Source organism: Amblyomma maculatum, chromosome 1 (genome assembly GCF_055883805.1).
Source record: "Amblyomma maculatum isolate TAMU_Amacu chromosome 1, ASM5588380v1, whole genome shotgun sequence".
NCBI lineage: Eukaryota > Metazoa > Arthropoda > Arachnida > Ixodida > Ixodidae > Amblyomma > Amblyomma maculatum.
Window position 1 is genome coordinate 370718361 of NC_139344.1, and position 16123 is coordinate 370734483.

At 44.7% G+C, this 16123-nt stretch overlaps 1 protein-coding gene across 1 annotated transcript in view; it reads right to left on the reverse strand.

The window, feature by feature from the left end:
• Positions 1-16123, reverse strand: part of LOC146208188 (uncharacterized) — a 52329-nt gene that overhangs the window by 7153 nt on the left and 29053 nt on the right. Inside the window, exons 6-11 of the mRNA XM_084591831.1 lie at positions 11932-12042; positions 9204-9391; positions 6077-6231; positions 3709-3751; positions 2046-2232; positions 689-824 (exon numbers count right to left, since the gene is read on the reverse strand). Coding sequence (XP_084447957.1) covers positions 689-824; positions 2046-2232; positions 3709-3751; positions 6077-6231; positions 9204-9391; positions 11932-12042 — 820 coding nt within the window. The remainder of the gene's footprint in view (positions 1-688; positions 825-2045; positions 2233-3708; positions 3752-6076; positions 6232-9203; positions 9392-11931; positions 12043-16123) is intronic.

The window sequence follows — 16123 nt, forward strand, 5'->3', positions numbered from 1 at the left end:
AGAGAGAGTCCAAGCGAGGTTTTTTTACGGCTCCCGTAACTACATTACCATGATGTGATATCGCAGCTTTTCTCGGAGAGATGGACGGGAAAGTGCTCTCAGAATAGCAGTGGGAATAATAATAATAATAATAATAATAATAATAATAATAATAATAATAATAATAATAATAATAATAATAATAATAATAATAATAATAATAATAATAATAATAATAATAATAATAATAATAATAATAATAATAATAATTGTTTCACAGGAAAGGAAAGGCGCAGTATCTCTCACACTTATTCTGCGGACACATGAGCCGCGCCGTAAGGAAAGAGAGCAAGGTGTGAGTGAAAGTGGAAAGAAAGCGGTGCCGTAGTGGAGGGCTCCGGAGTAATTTCAACCACCGGGGGATATTTAACAAGCACTGACATTGCACAGCACACAGATGCTGTGCGATGTCAGTGCACGTTAAAGACCCCCAGGTGATTGAAATTACAGGGGTAACACTTTGGCATATGGTGTAGCCTTCCAAAGAGGCGAGGCTAGCTAAAAAAGGAAGGGTCGATTTAAGGAAATATTTATGGTGAAGCAAAATATTATAATTACAAATCTCAGTGGCGGGGGACAGTTTAGAAATGAACTACTGGCAGGCTACATTTGCCGCGACTGAGGAGAGGATAAGTGGCGATGTACGCACCGTTTCTTCTCGTTTTCGGTGTCGGCGAGAAATCGCAGGTGCCGCATCAGGGGCTCGGGGGGTATCGCTTCGAAAGTGTTCCTCTTGCCAGTCATGGAGCAGCTCTGCACTCGATACCCATGGAGAAGGAAAGCGCCTGCAATAAAAATGCGTGGGGATGCCATCTCAAACAAGAGGCTTCTTGGCAGCGATGTGCATATGAATGATAGTGCTAACAACTTCACTTTTCGCCGAACAACCCATCTTCGTATATTGCTTGGACGCAAGGGCCTTATCGTCGCTCTCTCTTGAACTTTATTAGAAGAGCTAACCTTTTTTCTTACATTTAATACCCCTTATAGCAGTTTTACATATTTCTTTATGCCCTGAGGCAATAAACAACGTTAATAAAAAATTTCGAGCGGTCTCAGTACGCGTCACTTGCCAAATGACTTGCTCATTTTCCACTCAGTGGGCTCTCGCAATTGGCACGCGGACTCTCACACTGCTTCACCTGCGGGCAATTTCTTTCACTGGTTTACTGAATTAGTTTTACGAGATAGTTGCGAAACATTGGCTCCTTGTGACGTTCTGTCGCGTGTTTTCTGGATCGCTCACTCATTACAGTTGTTTGCAGGGAACAGTCCCTCACGCTATTGTAAGTCTCTCTTGTCTTCACTGAAGATTTTCAGAGTGGTTGAGTGCTTCTTTATATCCTCTCGCGCGTTCGCGCAAGAAATTACCTAATCAGCATCAGCCGACTCAGCTTTTAAATAATACTCTCTCCTTCCATTTTGCATTTCCCAACATTCTATTTCACTCTGTCTCGAATGTGAGTGCGCGAACACACACACACACACACACACACACACACACACACACACACACACACACACACACACACACACACACACACACACACACACACACACACACACACACACACACACACACACACACACACACACACACACACACACACACACACACACACACACACACACACACACACACACACACACACACACACACACACACACACACACACACACACACACACAGACACACACACACACACACACACACACACACACACACACACACACACACACACACACACACACACACACACACACACACACACACCCACCCTCGCGCGCGCGCGCGCGCAAATCCATGCTTGACGGTGGCCAGCGAGCCATTCTTTGCATTGTCGAGTCGCGAATTTGCATAGAAAAGGAACGCCGCACAAGTTGACATTCACCTCTCCCGACTGACATGGCAAAGCTGAACAAAGTAGACAGCAGCACACCCACTGCCGTCCCCTGGACGAGATTGGATTTGCTTCTCTGTTCAGGGTTTTCTCTGCGGCACTCACCGACGGCGACCGGCGCGTTACGATCCTTGTAGAAGTAGAGGCAGGCGTCTTTGAGCACGAGGAACCTCTTTTTCCATGAGTTCCATTGCTGGCTGAGCTTGCATAGGTAGCCCTGACAGTCGGGGTCCACCAGGGAGCCGCACGGCGAATGCATGTTGCTCACCACTGTGTCCATGTACGAAGCACCCTGCGAGCGTCACAATTGTTAGCTCAAGGCGCATTCGCAGTGGTTTGTTTATTTGCGTGAAATAGGTTACAAGCCTCAGTATGGGGTATCCTCTATGGCGGGCATGTGGGAGGTATCCAAAGCAACTCAGAGCAAGAGATGATGTGTATGAAAGTAAAGAGTAAAAATACAATGTGGGAGAAAATATTAGTGGAAACGTGAGAAGTGATAACAATGGAACGCTTGAAATAGAGGAAACAATTAAAAGAATGCAATTATTTCTCATTGCTTTGCCTCGATAGCAGCGAATTTATGCAGCCTCTCTCTATGTTAAGGTTAAGCTCGAGTATCAGTAAACATTATGCTCATTCTATTTGCCGATGGACACATTCGCTGAACTAGGGAAATCAGTTTTTTTTCACGTGACCTTGGTTTTCGTTGATCGGTAGCACATCATGAGTGTCCAATAATTTCGAGTTCTTTAAATCGCGCTAGTTTCTTTTTCATGCCCAGCGTTTACTGTTTACTGCACTGTTTTATTCCCCTTCCTAGACAAATTTATCTCGTTCATTGTGGTTGCTTTTTTGCTCACCAGACTTATCGATATGGACGCCATATACTAAATCCTCAATAATAAGCATACTTCCAGCATCAACATTACCCCCCCCCCCCCCCCTCCTCACATCCCGAAAACGTATCTCATCTCGCCACCTGACTTTCAGGCGACCTTGGCGACAACAAGCCCCCCCTTCCGAACTTATTTTTATTTTATTTCATCATTCAATATCGTACAAAAGGAAACAGAATGTTAAAGGAAGCTTGGACGGTACTCCTTGCCATCATAAGCGCTGATACAAGAACACCGCATCACCTTTGTCTTTATTCAGATTCTGTGGCTATAAAATGATCCACCTTAAAGTTTACGACCACAACGTTAACAAACTTGCGTGAGAAAAAGCACCATGCAGTGGTAAAGTGATGTAAACGATGTAAACGACTAACGATTCACAGTCGTCCAGGTGCCAACGCAATGTTTTTTAAGTGCAGCTGGTGGCGTCAGGAAATGAATTTTTAGGTAAAAGGGTAAGATAGATTTAGCACTTCGAATAAATAAGACAAGAAAAAATTTTCTAAAGGAAACCGTTCTTTTCTATGTAGTACGTTATGAACAGCCTTTGCATGCGGTTCGATGCAACAGTACTTTTATTTGGTGGAGTGATTTCAAGACATTGTTCCTTTGATGGAAAATAGGCAAGGAAAAAGCTTGGTAACTTACATAACGAACCGGGAACAGCTGTTACGTTTAATTAGCGCGTGGAATGAACCGAATATCTAGATATAGTGTCTCGTCTCTTGTTTCTGTCGAAAATGTATTTTTGGAAAGGACCAATTTTTCTCTGTGGTGTACCATGGCGCGGAGAAAGTATTGATTTCTTAACAAGGCGTGACCAGCAAGCAATTATTTTTTTTCCGAAGGTAAGGACTTCCCATGCTCACCCTTGATGCAATGCAGGCGACTTGGTTCAAGGCACTGATCCATCTGTGGAATGAAAACAGGTGTTGTAATAAAACCCTCGTTCAAGAAAGGCACCGAAGAAGAGTGCCAGGAGTATTCAAAGCTGAACGATACACCGCGTATAGTCCACTTCTGACTGCTCGTTTATGGGTCGCTTGTCCCGAAATTGTGACCGAAAATTAAGAAAACATATATTCGCAAAAAAGTAACTGTGTTAACATATATTTTACGAGCCAGGCTCTTTCGGTAGGCGGCCAGATTACAACAAGGACATGCTTCTTTATTTACTTTAATTCCAGAGCGCGTATAGCTGTACACCTGTGCGCCATTTAAAGCAGCATTCATACGCCTGTACTTGGAGCGGGCAGCAACGGCCTACCCCGAAGAGTCGGTCACAGTACGGCTCAGCCGCCTATGAGTGCAGCTCATTTGCTATTTTATTTAGAATAAAAGATAACAAGTTTTAAAATACCATGAAATATTAAAAATTTCAAATGGAATCGACCGAAGCCAAGATGAGATTGTTTATTAGAAAGGCGAAAAGTGAAATTAGGTAACGGCGATTGCGATATCAATGAAGAAATATAAAAGGTATATGTAACTAAACGTGAAATGAGGCATCAAACCGTATGGCATAATATTTGCCCTATACATAATACAGCTGGAGAACTGAACTGAGCAATGCCAGTAATAATATAGTATAAAACATGTATTTAGGAAAATGGTTTATGGGTTAACGGCGGCCTGATTGGGTTCCCAGTTCGGGACTCCATTGGTTGAAGCCGCTGCCCGAGATCTCGAAACGAAGGTCCTTTGTGCCGCGAGGTCGGAACTGGACAATGCCATCTCCTGAACCACCCACGTTGGGCTTTCTTTAGGAGGTATAGTTTGGTTTTATTGGCAAGCCCATACCATGTGGTAAAGGTATGCTTTCTGGCTTCAAAACGTGCGTTCATAATTGCGTTCAGTCTAGCTGGGCCAGTATAGGGCAATGTTTGTAACCACCTGAGTTGACGCTCCATTGATTTATTATCAGTGTCTTGCAATTGTGTCGTGATCCACCACAATCAATAAAGTGTTGTCTTTAGTCAAGCGCATACGGCAACTCCTCAGGCGCGGTGGGAAGTACCGGCACTACGAGCAATTAATAAGGGGTGAAAAAGTTAAGAGAGAACAATGCTCAGAGCGACAATTAATTAAAGACGCGAGTGGCAGCATACTCCGAGTATTAAAATTCAATAATGAATACAGGTAATGTTTATTTTTTTGCATTTTTGGAGATATTAAATTAGTCCTAATACGAAGAGCTATATTTCTGCCTCATCTACCTATTCTGAAGAATTGTCAGCGTACCTCTCTAGGGCTATAAGGCCCAGTTTGGAAATGAACGTAAGCCGGAAAATAAGAAAACCACTGCATGATTTGTAGGAGGAGTCTTTAGAGCAGAGTGTTACGTAACTAGTGATAACAGTGAGCACTCTAAAAGAAGAATGTCTGAAATACCGTACGTTGGTTTTGAAGTAAAAAAATTTCGTCTATAGCACTGCACACGCACATCATCTGGGAAGCTGGCCTATTGACGCATAATGTTGAGTAACGCAGGCATAACCAAATAGTATGGACGTCGGCCGTAAACTGTGGTGTGGAGATAGTAAAGTGTGGGGTACAGACCATTTAAAACAAAGAGAAGATTAGGGTGGACAGCCGATTCTTGATTCAGGGATTAGGCTGCTATTATGAAGAATTTGGGGGTGAATATTCAGATATATTCTTGGAAGGCGCACATTTTCAACCAAACGTGAGTCAGCAGAGTCAGCAGTTGAGGTAGGTAATCACACAAGACCGACGGTGGTACTTTTGTAAACGTTTTCCTCTTTCTTTCTGTCATAGAAAATAGAAAGGGACGTAGAGTATAATAGGGTGAGGAGAGCAATAAAGAAGGTGTTAAAGATACAGCCGATTGTTAAAAGTGAGGCGGCGTAACATTGATGGATCATATAAGAATGTATAACGCTGCAAGCTTGGCAAATACAGACCTGCACAAAATGAAAAAAAAAAAAAAAAAACAAAAAAAAACCTTCTTACCCCACACACACGCATAAAAAGCGGAAAGGCGAACGATAAGGTAAGAGATAAGAAGAGATAAGAGGCGAAAGTAGGCAGTAAGGAAAAAAATGGCAATGAATGGCACCGAATGAACGATTAATGAAGATGGACAGAATGGCTTAGTAATGAAAGCCGTTCGAATGCAAGTTGACGTTCTTTCGAGTGTCAAGTGAATGAAAATGGTAAAAGGTGGCGGCAAAATTAGAAGTTCGGGAAAAAGGGATAAAGAGAGAGGGTACATGCCTTCCGGCAGCCTCTTCGTCGTCGGCCGCAAAGTAGATGGCGTTGGATGTGGTCCCCGGCGATTTGACGACCTTAAATGCGTGCTCAGCCCCGGCCTCGACGACGCGGCTCACCGACACCGCCTCCAGCATCACAGCGCCCACCAGCTCGGAGGTCTGCGTGCCATGCGTGGATAAGAGGTCACGCGGTACATTGTGCGGGAGGCCTTTACTGAGCGTTGCGTGATAGTGAACGCTATTGACCCGCTGCGGCCTATGTACAAACCACGCTCAGTCATGCAATGCGAAGCATGATATCTACATGTGGGAGAGCTTCTCTTTCTCTCTTTCTTTCTTTACCCTAATTGACCTACGCGAGCTGCTGCCAACGATAGGGCCTCGGATTTCTAGATCATTAGCCAAGCCCACAAATGAGCTCGTTAATGACCTCTAAGGAAGCCATTCTATTAAACAGCAGAAACTGCTGTGCTGGAGAGGGAAAGAGGGGGGGGGGGGGGGAGGGGGTTGAATTGGAGACAAAATAGAGAAAGAGAGATAAAACCTCGAGTGCTAAATTATCAATTTAACGAATGAAACAATGCAATGAAGCTCCTCTTTTTCCTCATAAGCAGATAGATTGCGTAAATGGGTAATCTATTATTTAGCGCCGCTGAAACCGGATGAGCGCATGAGGCATAGGAAGGCTGTTGCGACTCAGCCGGATATTTCCGGCCAATTTTGCGAGCTACAGAGCATTCTTCTGGAAATACCTTTATCCATACAACACTGTACCTTCCTTCCCAGTGCTGTTTTTGATATATCACGATTTCCGTGCTTTGAATAGCTTCATTAACAGCAATGACTTTTTAGTTTTTGCAAATCATAAGAAAAAAAATCGGATGGTTGGTTCATAGGATTTAACATCCAAAGGAAGTTTCGACCACTTGGGATTTTTCAACGTGCACTGACATCGCACAGCACACAGGCTCCTTGCTTTTCGCCTCCATCGAAAAGCGGCTGCAGAGGCCGGGATTTAAACCCGCACGCCAAGGTCTCGGGATAGAGTACCCGCTTTGGCTTTTCGAGGTGGTGGGTTCGGCTTCCTATTTTCTCCAGTGGGTGTCTGGGAATATTCTCAGGGTTCTTGGCTTTAAAAATGTGCTTGCAGCTTTAAATACCTTCATAGCGAACATGCACAGACACACCGAAAAAGGTCCACATAAGTGACTTCACCGCAAGAGGTGGATTTAGGCTTGTTTAGTGGCGAAACAAATCAATTTACATTAGCGAGACGGTTTTGCCCAAGAACCCTTTCACAATCAATTCACCGCAGAAGAGCAGTCGAACAGCAGTGGGATATCTTGCACCCATTGCGAAACCGATGGGTACTCGGCAGCACCGGGGACCGAACCCGGAATCCCCGGAATGTGAGGCGGATGCTCTATCTTAAGGCCACCGCTTCGAAGAACCGGGAATGGGACGAATTTAGTGTGCTATGTGTGGATGTGACTCAAATAAAAGGCTTCCGTTTTCACAAGTAGCAAGTTTTGTGTATTGCTTGCTACTCAATGGATAAGTGCATGATACCAGCAGCTTGTCCTTCTGCCTTGAGAAACGCGCGTCAAAACGCTCTAGAGTAGCAATTTTTATACGTTAATTGATTAAAAAAAAACGTTTCCAGTAGTCCAAGTATCAGTGACTAAATTAAGTTTTCCGCATCACTGGAAACAAATTCGTGTACTGTCAGCGTAAAATGAACAAAGCAGCTAAAACTGTAAAAGCTAAATCAGGAGATTTTATTTGAAATAGTCAGCTGCTACATAAGAACGCCTTTTATTTTCACCGTGATAACATGGCAGTCGGCGTGTGAGGCTCGGATGGAAGCCGCCGAACAGTTCGCCTGTTCCCATCTCATTTGGCGCTCAGGGAACATGATCGACGTACGTATGATCGACGCGTCCTATTAGCATACAGTTATCACTTAAACATAGCTTCGCCAATTATTCGTTCATTTGCTATCTATTCGAGCATTACTTAGCATGCCTTGATAATCTGGGCACACAAATGCATTCTCGTTCTTACTCAAGGTGTTTTTCTTTTTGCATTTTGCGTTTATAGGCGGGATTACTTCAACCTGCATTCCACGGTGCTTGCAGAGGTTTCTTTTTCTCGTAGGAGAAATGGTTATCTAGCTGCTTTATTCGTTTTGTGTTCTCTTCGTCTTCGCAGGTTCCACAGCAATAACCGTCAAGAACAATAAAAGTAACGCCTCAAGAACTGTATTTGCAATAGCCTGTAAAAGATGCTTTGCTGCAAGTATTAACACATTGGGGGGAAGCTCTCTTTTGCTCCTGTGATATAGATATATATATATATATATATATATATATATATATATATATATATATATATATATATATATCGGCGCGTAGTTTTTCCTTCCGCTTTGCAGTTAATGCTCTTTATTCCACTTTATTCCAATAATCAGCATAAGACTAAACTCCTGTAAATGTGAACAGTATAAACAGTATATATATATACAGATCAATCAAAGGGAAATGAGGGTGCTCGTTATAATACATGAAGGAAAGAAGCCAACAGTCGGCGAGGCCAAGGAAAGCGTTGGGGATGGTACTTTTTTTTTTTTTTAATGTTTACTTGGATAATCACAGAAATTAGTAATGTAATCTGTTTAGGGGAAAGATAATTAGACAGAAAGTAGAAGAAAAAACAAAGTGCCGATGGTGGGATCCGAACCCACGACCTCCGAATAACGCGTCCGGTGCTCTTCCAACTGAGCTACATCGGCCGCTGTCCCCCCTGCTACTTTTACCATCCCCAACGCTTTCCTTGGCCTCGCCTACTGTTGGCTTCTTTCCTTCATATATATATATATATATATATATATATATATATATATATATATATATATATATATGGATGCAACCGTCTCGCGTTTCTGAAGTCATATGTCAATATGTTTGAGGTGACCGTGGTGGCAATGCGTAGTCGCTCGTTTAATGTCGTCGTGAAAATGAGAAAGCGGAATGTAAAATAACTCTCTAAGTCAGGTCCGCTACGGAAACAAATGTATGTGGCTATGAGGAAGATCAGCGAAGAGAGGAAGGAACAAAGAGGTCGGTTCTTACGCGCTCGTTCTTGTACCAGTAGAGGCGGTTGTCGGGTTTGAGCACGAACCAGCGTCGGCACCAGCGCTTGCTGCGGCCCCCGCAGCTGAGGCGCTGCAGGTAGCCCCACATGATGGGCGCCAGCTCCTTCACCTTGGGCGTTAGCACGTGGCACGTGCGCGCCAGCTCCATCACCAGCACCTCCGTGCCTGCGAGTGCCCAAAGTGACGTGAGCCTCCAAGCGAACAGCCGCCGCGGCGGCCACAGGGAGTGGGCACGGTGAGACGCAACACCGTAGGCCTTAGTACAAGCGGGCTAGACCCGCCCACTGCCTGCACTTCTTTCTTATTTATCTCATATCATATTTTTTCATAAAGTGCTGTTGAGGTGTCCACTCAGAGTGAGCCACTTCTCACGCCTCCCCTCTCTTCAAAACCTTCTCCTTATCTTCTAAACGCACGCTTCTTGCATATCTATGCGCATAATGTGGATGTTCACGGATAGTACATTTTGCTTAAAGTACAGAAATTTTGCTCCGGACTATTACTAATAATTTATCAAGACCGTCTAACAGGTTGCTGGATATTTTATTTGAGCTTTAGTGTCTGGCTGCGACTTAGGTTGAACTTGTTTTCTCTACAATAGCAGGCAGTACGAACTATAAAAATGAATTATTCGGTTTCACCCCATCCGTTAACTTCTTGTAACAAGGCTATTTTTAGACTGAAGCCTTTCGTATTACATCGGATGAAGCGCAGAAGCTGAAGTTTGCGCCTAAAGAATACTTGTGAAATCAATCTTTAGTTTCCTTCATAAGTGACTGTGAGCAACAAGTAATGGTGCATTCCTTAACGACATGCATGTTGTGTTATTTACCCTGTACACTAGGCGTTTCAAGGAACCCGGCCAGTAATTTGCAAAAGCAGACTTATTTCAAATATGAAGACGGCTCACGTGGCAAAATTGAGCTAGTGCTGTGAACATCAGAAAACAGGAATAATGTTAGCTAGTAGGCTGCTAAGCTAATTCCCAATGAGAAACTTTTTAAGTATTATTGTTAGATATCTCGTTGCAATTACGGGTTTGTAGACGAACTTTATAATAGCAATGTCATGTTTTACAATTTGGAAAACACAGTTCCCCAATGTGCCGCGACAAAGATAATTTTTTCTCTCTCGAACTAAAAGACGTGCACTTTCGAAAAGGCCGCTAAGTCTCCACAGCGCCGGCAATTTACGGCATAGTTGACCCATCACATTTCCTGTCCCAACTGCATTGCAGGAATTGTCTTTGCAACTAGGCACCTAACAGTAATACATAGAGAGCAGCTCATAAAAAACAGTTAACCAAACTACTAAATAGGTAACATTATTCCTCTCTTTTCCGATGTCCATCAACACAAGTACTAATTGCTACAGAAGCCTTCTTCGTACCTTGAAGAAACCTAATTGTAAACGTTAAAGCCGGTTGCCTGGAAACGACTAGTATTAGACTGACACTGCTGCTTGGTCAAGAATTAAAAAAAATCGTGCGAAATTAAACATTGAAAAGAGACTGCAGGTGTGTACAACATGAGCGCGCATTATGGACCACTGAGCAGCAAAAACGGAAGGCAAGGCTGAAACAAGACATTCGCTCTCCGTATTCGCTGCGCTGTTTTCCATCATGAATGTTCGTCTTGTACTTGTCCATGTTTGTCGCGAGTGCTTCTACGCAGGCATGCAGTAATTTAGGGTCTCATTTTGAGAGACAGTTCAAGGCCTAGATGTCTAGATGGTGTTGAGTGTGCTTGAAGGAGTCAGGTGATTGCGGCCACGTTTTGACTACGACGATGACCACGCGTTGACTGGAAAGTGTATTTATGCCGCCTGCACAAGATGTCGATAGAGAAAGGCAGCGCATGATGGAGACCTAAAGGAAGCCATTGGTTTTCTGCCTTGACTACCGCTGCCTGCTGTTACCATGTAATCCTTCCTGTGACTCAATACAGGCATTGGCTGCGCGAACGGTGGCCCAACTTTGTCTCTCTCCTCCTATGTCTGTAACATTTTGAACAGATATTTCATTTTAAAAGTGTCTCAAATTTCAACCGGAAAGGAACCACAGACAACAACAGAAGGCGATAAATTATTTGCGTGCAATGTATCGAATTTTCTCAACCTGTTTTTACTGCAACATTTGACGTTGGCCATCGGCTCGCCTATGCGATATGCTGGTTTGGTGAAAATTATTTATGGCAGTTGTGATTGAAAAGCATCCCAGAATGCAACCTAAGGGTGGAGTACACCAACGGAGTATAAACCCACGGCTTTCTCTCTAACATTGAACTCCTGTCTAGGCACGAGAAATACGTCAATACCCGAGCAAAAAACACAGCCTTATTCACGAAGCGCTGTAAGTATGCTGAAGAATGAACCTGGAATGCGTCTTTTACGACTAACGTGTTTCTGTGTTGCGCGCGCGCGCACACGCGCAAACACACACACACACACACACACACACACACACACACACACACACACACACACACACACACACACACACACACACACACACACACACACACACACACACACACACACACACACACACACACACACACACACACACACACACACACACACACACACACACACACACACACACACACGCGCGCGCGCACACACACACACTAATTTACTTCTTGAAAGGAAAAGGAATTCCGGCGATTTGCATCCGAGGGCAAGGATGCATTTCGCGGTAATCTTACCTGCGTGGGCTATCCGGACCACCTCCGAGTGAGAGGCCTCCAGCACGCTGATGCCGTTTATGGTGATGATGATGTCGCCTACCTCCAATCCGCAAGTTTGGGCTGGCGTTCCTGCAAGAGGAACGCGGCAAATATGCTGGTCAGAAACACGAGGCTTCCGCAACTGCGCTTCCTCTCGCACTAAACCATCCTAAAAGAACCAAAAATTTCTGTATAACATGGCATGGTACGACATGGCATTGCATGTTATGGTAAGGTATGGTGTGGCATGGTATGATATAGTGTGTGGTATGATATGGTATAGTATGCTATGGTATGGTATGGTATGATATGATATTCTATTTTAAGTGGAGTTTAGCGTCCCAAAACGGTAACAGCTTCGAGAAACGCCGTTTTAGAGGGCTGCGGTAATTTCACCTTCATGGGATTTGTTAACTTGCACTGACATAGCACAGTACATGGGAGCCTTGCGTTTCACCCCCTTCGAAACGCGGCAGCTGCGACCTGGATCAAACCTCCTCGGGCTCAGCACTCGAGTGCTTTAACCCCTCAGCCACAGCGGCGGGGCACCTCACATTTATTTAGGCAAATATTTGGAGAACGTTTCGGTTCGCGCGATTTAAGCGTCACGCACACCTATATTTTGTCCCACTGAAACACTGCAGCGTTCTGAAGGCCTGGACTGGTTTTGTGCAATAAGGAGTTCCCAAGCGCAAGAAATTAGTGTCATTGCTCTGAATGGGCAAAGTGTACCATATATTGCGACTGCTTTGATTGCGTTGGTCAAATGCAAGGTGGCCGTTGACAACCGGGATATGTCTTTGTGCGCACTTTACCATGAACAGGGTATGCGGCGAAGTCGAACTAGCTTTAACTCCCACTGCATAGCATGGTTTCGGAGCGACATTCTGACGTATCCGAACAATCAATCAGAACACAATTGTAATTAAAAAGCTTACATGTATAAGCAGCTCCTTTCAAAGGCTCGCAGTAATCTTACATCATGGGCGAATGCGTTTAATAGAAACAGTTTTGTCAAGATGCTCGAAATCTTTCCATCTTCCTTACCATCATTGTTTTCTTATCTATTGAATTCTCTTGACGTGAAATGCAGCAAGGTGACAACTGCGGAACCCATTTTCCTGCTTCAGACCCAATTTGCGACCGTTCTCGCTTCTCGCATAAGACGAATGCTCTGGAGGGAGCATTTATTGCCCCTCTTTGGCCGCGCATCGCTTCCCGCTTCCCTTTACATCCCCAGCTCTTCTCCCCTGGAGGGTCGCCGGCTGCATGAGATGAGCAATACATTATCTCGAGAGCCAGCATAGTACTCTGGCTAAGCTTCCCTTTGATCTCGCCTCGCCTGTGCTCAAGGAGGCTCTGGCAGCAATTAGTGATCGGCCGGCAGTTCAAAAGTCAGCTTGTATTGGCTTTGGCGGAGGCACGGTGAGGCCATGCATCGAGCCAGGTTAGCTAGTAGAGGAATAGCGGAAGAGAAAAGTTTCTGGGGCGACGTAATGGGCGGCTCTTCTTATGGGCGAGACCTTTGCTCAGAAGTGGTGGCGGCGGCGGCGTGGAGCCACGATCGATGGGCTCGTTTTGTTCGGCCGCTGAGAGAACCGAAATTGGCCTGGCGGGTCCCAGCTTTCGACGTGGCCCACTCCCCGAGCAGTTTTCTTTACCAGCACTGCCGTAGACCGATAAAAAAATCGATTATCGGACTTTACATCAGGCGCATATTTTCCCATCTTCACACCTTTTGATTCTACTAAACCTCAAATAAAGGGCAGATAAGCCTAAGGATATACCTTTCTTTGACAGTCTCCTTGACCTCGCTCTCTCGTTTGCTTCCTCTTTTTGCTTAGCAGTTGTACACCACCCGTTTGCTAGTTAACTTATTCGTGAATTCAATTCTGCTTTGCTTTGCTCGCTCACGTACTCATTCATTCGCATACTCCATCGCTCACCCACGCGCATATTTGCTCACAAATCCACTCATGAATCCACCCACCCACCCACCGATTCCATCCATCCCTCACTCACTAACCCACTCATGAACCCACCCACCCACTCACTCACTAAACCACCCACTCACTCACTAATCCACTCACTCACTCATTCACTCACTAATCCACGCACTCACTCACTAACCTACGCACTCACTCACTAACCCACTCACTCACTCACTCACTCACTCACTAACCCACTCACTCACTAACCCACTCACTCACTCACTCACTCACTCACTCACTCACTCACTCACTCACTCACTCACTCACTCACTCACTCTCACTCATGCAACTCGGTTAATCACTGACTCGCTCGTTTAACTACCTCACACGTTCATCCAACCACTCGCTTCAATACTAGCGCACTTACACTATAGTTACTTGCTCGCTCGCTTAATAACTCACTCACTTAATAGTTCATCTACCCGCTTCTTTGCTTGCTTGTTCATGCATTTTCTCGGTCGCTTATTTTATTTTGTGGCCCGCTTATTCATAATCTTGATTCATTATTTATACACATGGTTACTCATTCATTAACTCATTTAAGCACAGGCTTGCTTACCGGCTCACGCACCCGCTTGCTTAGTAATTTGTTAACTCGCTCACTAAGTCATTAACCAATTGATGTCCCACTCGCTTATGCATTCAGTCACTGCTTATTCAAAAAGATTGAGCGGTCGCGCATAGGAATAATATTGTTACAGGGATGGGTAACAATGTTTGTATCTCTTCGACCCAGTGCGGAGCGGCGTGTTATGAGGCACAATCGGCGTAACAATATTATGGACATGCTTGGCAAGCGCACCAAAGGCCAGGCGCACTTCAGATATGCAAGGACACAAATGGAGATTCGTACTGTGTTGCCGACAAATGCACCAGAGCGGATGTATAATTACAAGCGGAAATTATTTCATGGCATCTGGTTACAACACGAAGCATACGTACTGGTTCTGGCATAGGTTGCAGACCCTGGGCAGTGTTCACGTCTATATATATCTACGTCAATTACCCTAAGAAATCAGCGTTTGCAAAGCCGAACAGTTTATTCATTTATGACATAATAAGCGATAACAAAGCTCTGTTAAAGAAGATCTAATGAAACTCATGACTACAAGTCTAGAACTGACGTCTGTGGCCACTGACAACAGCAGCTTCATGGAAACATTGCACACACACACACACAAAAGTAAGGGATGCGCATATTTATACGTGCCCGCAGAAAACTTTCATGAACTTTCCAAATTTGCTTGTGGGCCGCCGTTGCGGCATTTCATTTTTTTGTCGCAGTCTTAGGGTGTTTTAGTTTGGGCGGTAAGGATGCATGAAAAATAAATTCAGGAGGAAAAAAAAAACCTAAAGAACAACATAAGCTTACCGTTCTACTAGGATGCCTTCGAAAATGGAACTTGTGCTGAGATTTCTTGTTGCGAACATGTATTTGCACCAAAAAACGCGACGGCAACATTATGGAAGCAAAAATGCGTCGTCGGCACAATCCGTGCTTCATACTACAAGCCCCGCGCACGCCACTAACTTGGCGGAGACACACCCTCCAACCATCTTTGCGGCCCAAAGCGTAGCATAACGATTTCGCTGCTTCAGGAGACCGCCACGGGCTGCGGCTGCAGAAAAGAAAAATGCAGAAAGGAACGGAAAACGCGAACCGAAGTGCCGGCGCTGGGTACTTTGTGTCCGATGTCTATTGTGCTCGGAGAAATCTTTTCTCGCCAGGCCTTTCTTTTTCGTGCTCAACAAAACGCCCGCACCGTTTGGCATCATTGAGAGCTTCTTTCTCCGTTACTATCCATTCTCTGGTCCGCTTTGATAAAACCGTGCAGAATCGGCAAAGCCAGAGCTGTCCTACGCTAATCACAGACTGCATTTTGAAAGCTGTTCTTACACTTGAAAACGGTCGTGGTTGGCCTCAGTTCTGGCAATCGTGCACTGGCAATAATCGTGGCTGATAAGGCAGCCAGGGCTAGTTACGTGAAAAAGATGTGCGATTAGATGGCGTCTGAACTATTGAATCGTGAAATCATTTGCTTATTGGGCTGAACATGCGTACACTGTTACTTGAGTACTTGAGGGTGGCTTGTTGTTTGCCTCTAGTTTGGCAGTCTGGTGCCAAAGATGTCGTTATTGGACGGGACACCTGTGGCGGCCGACGTCGAAGAATCCTTAAA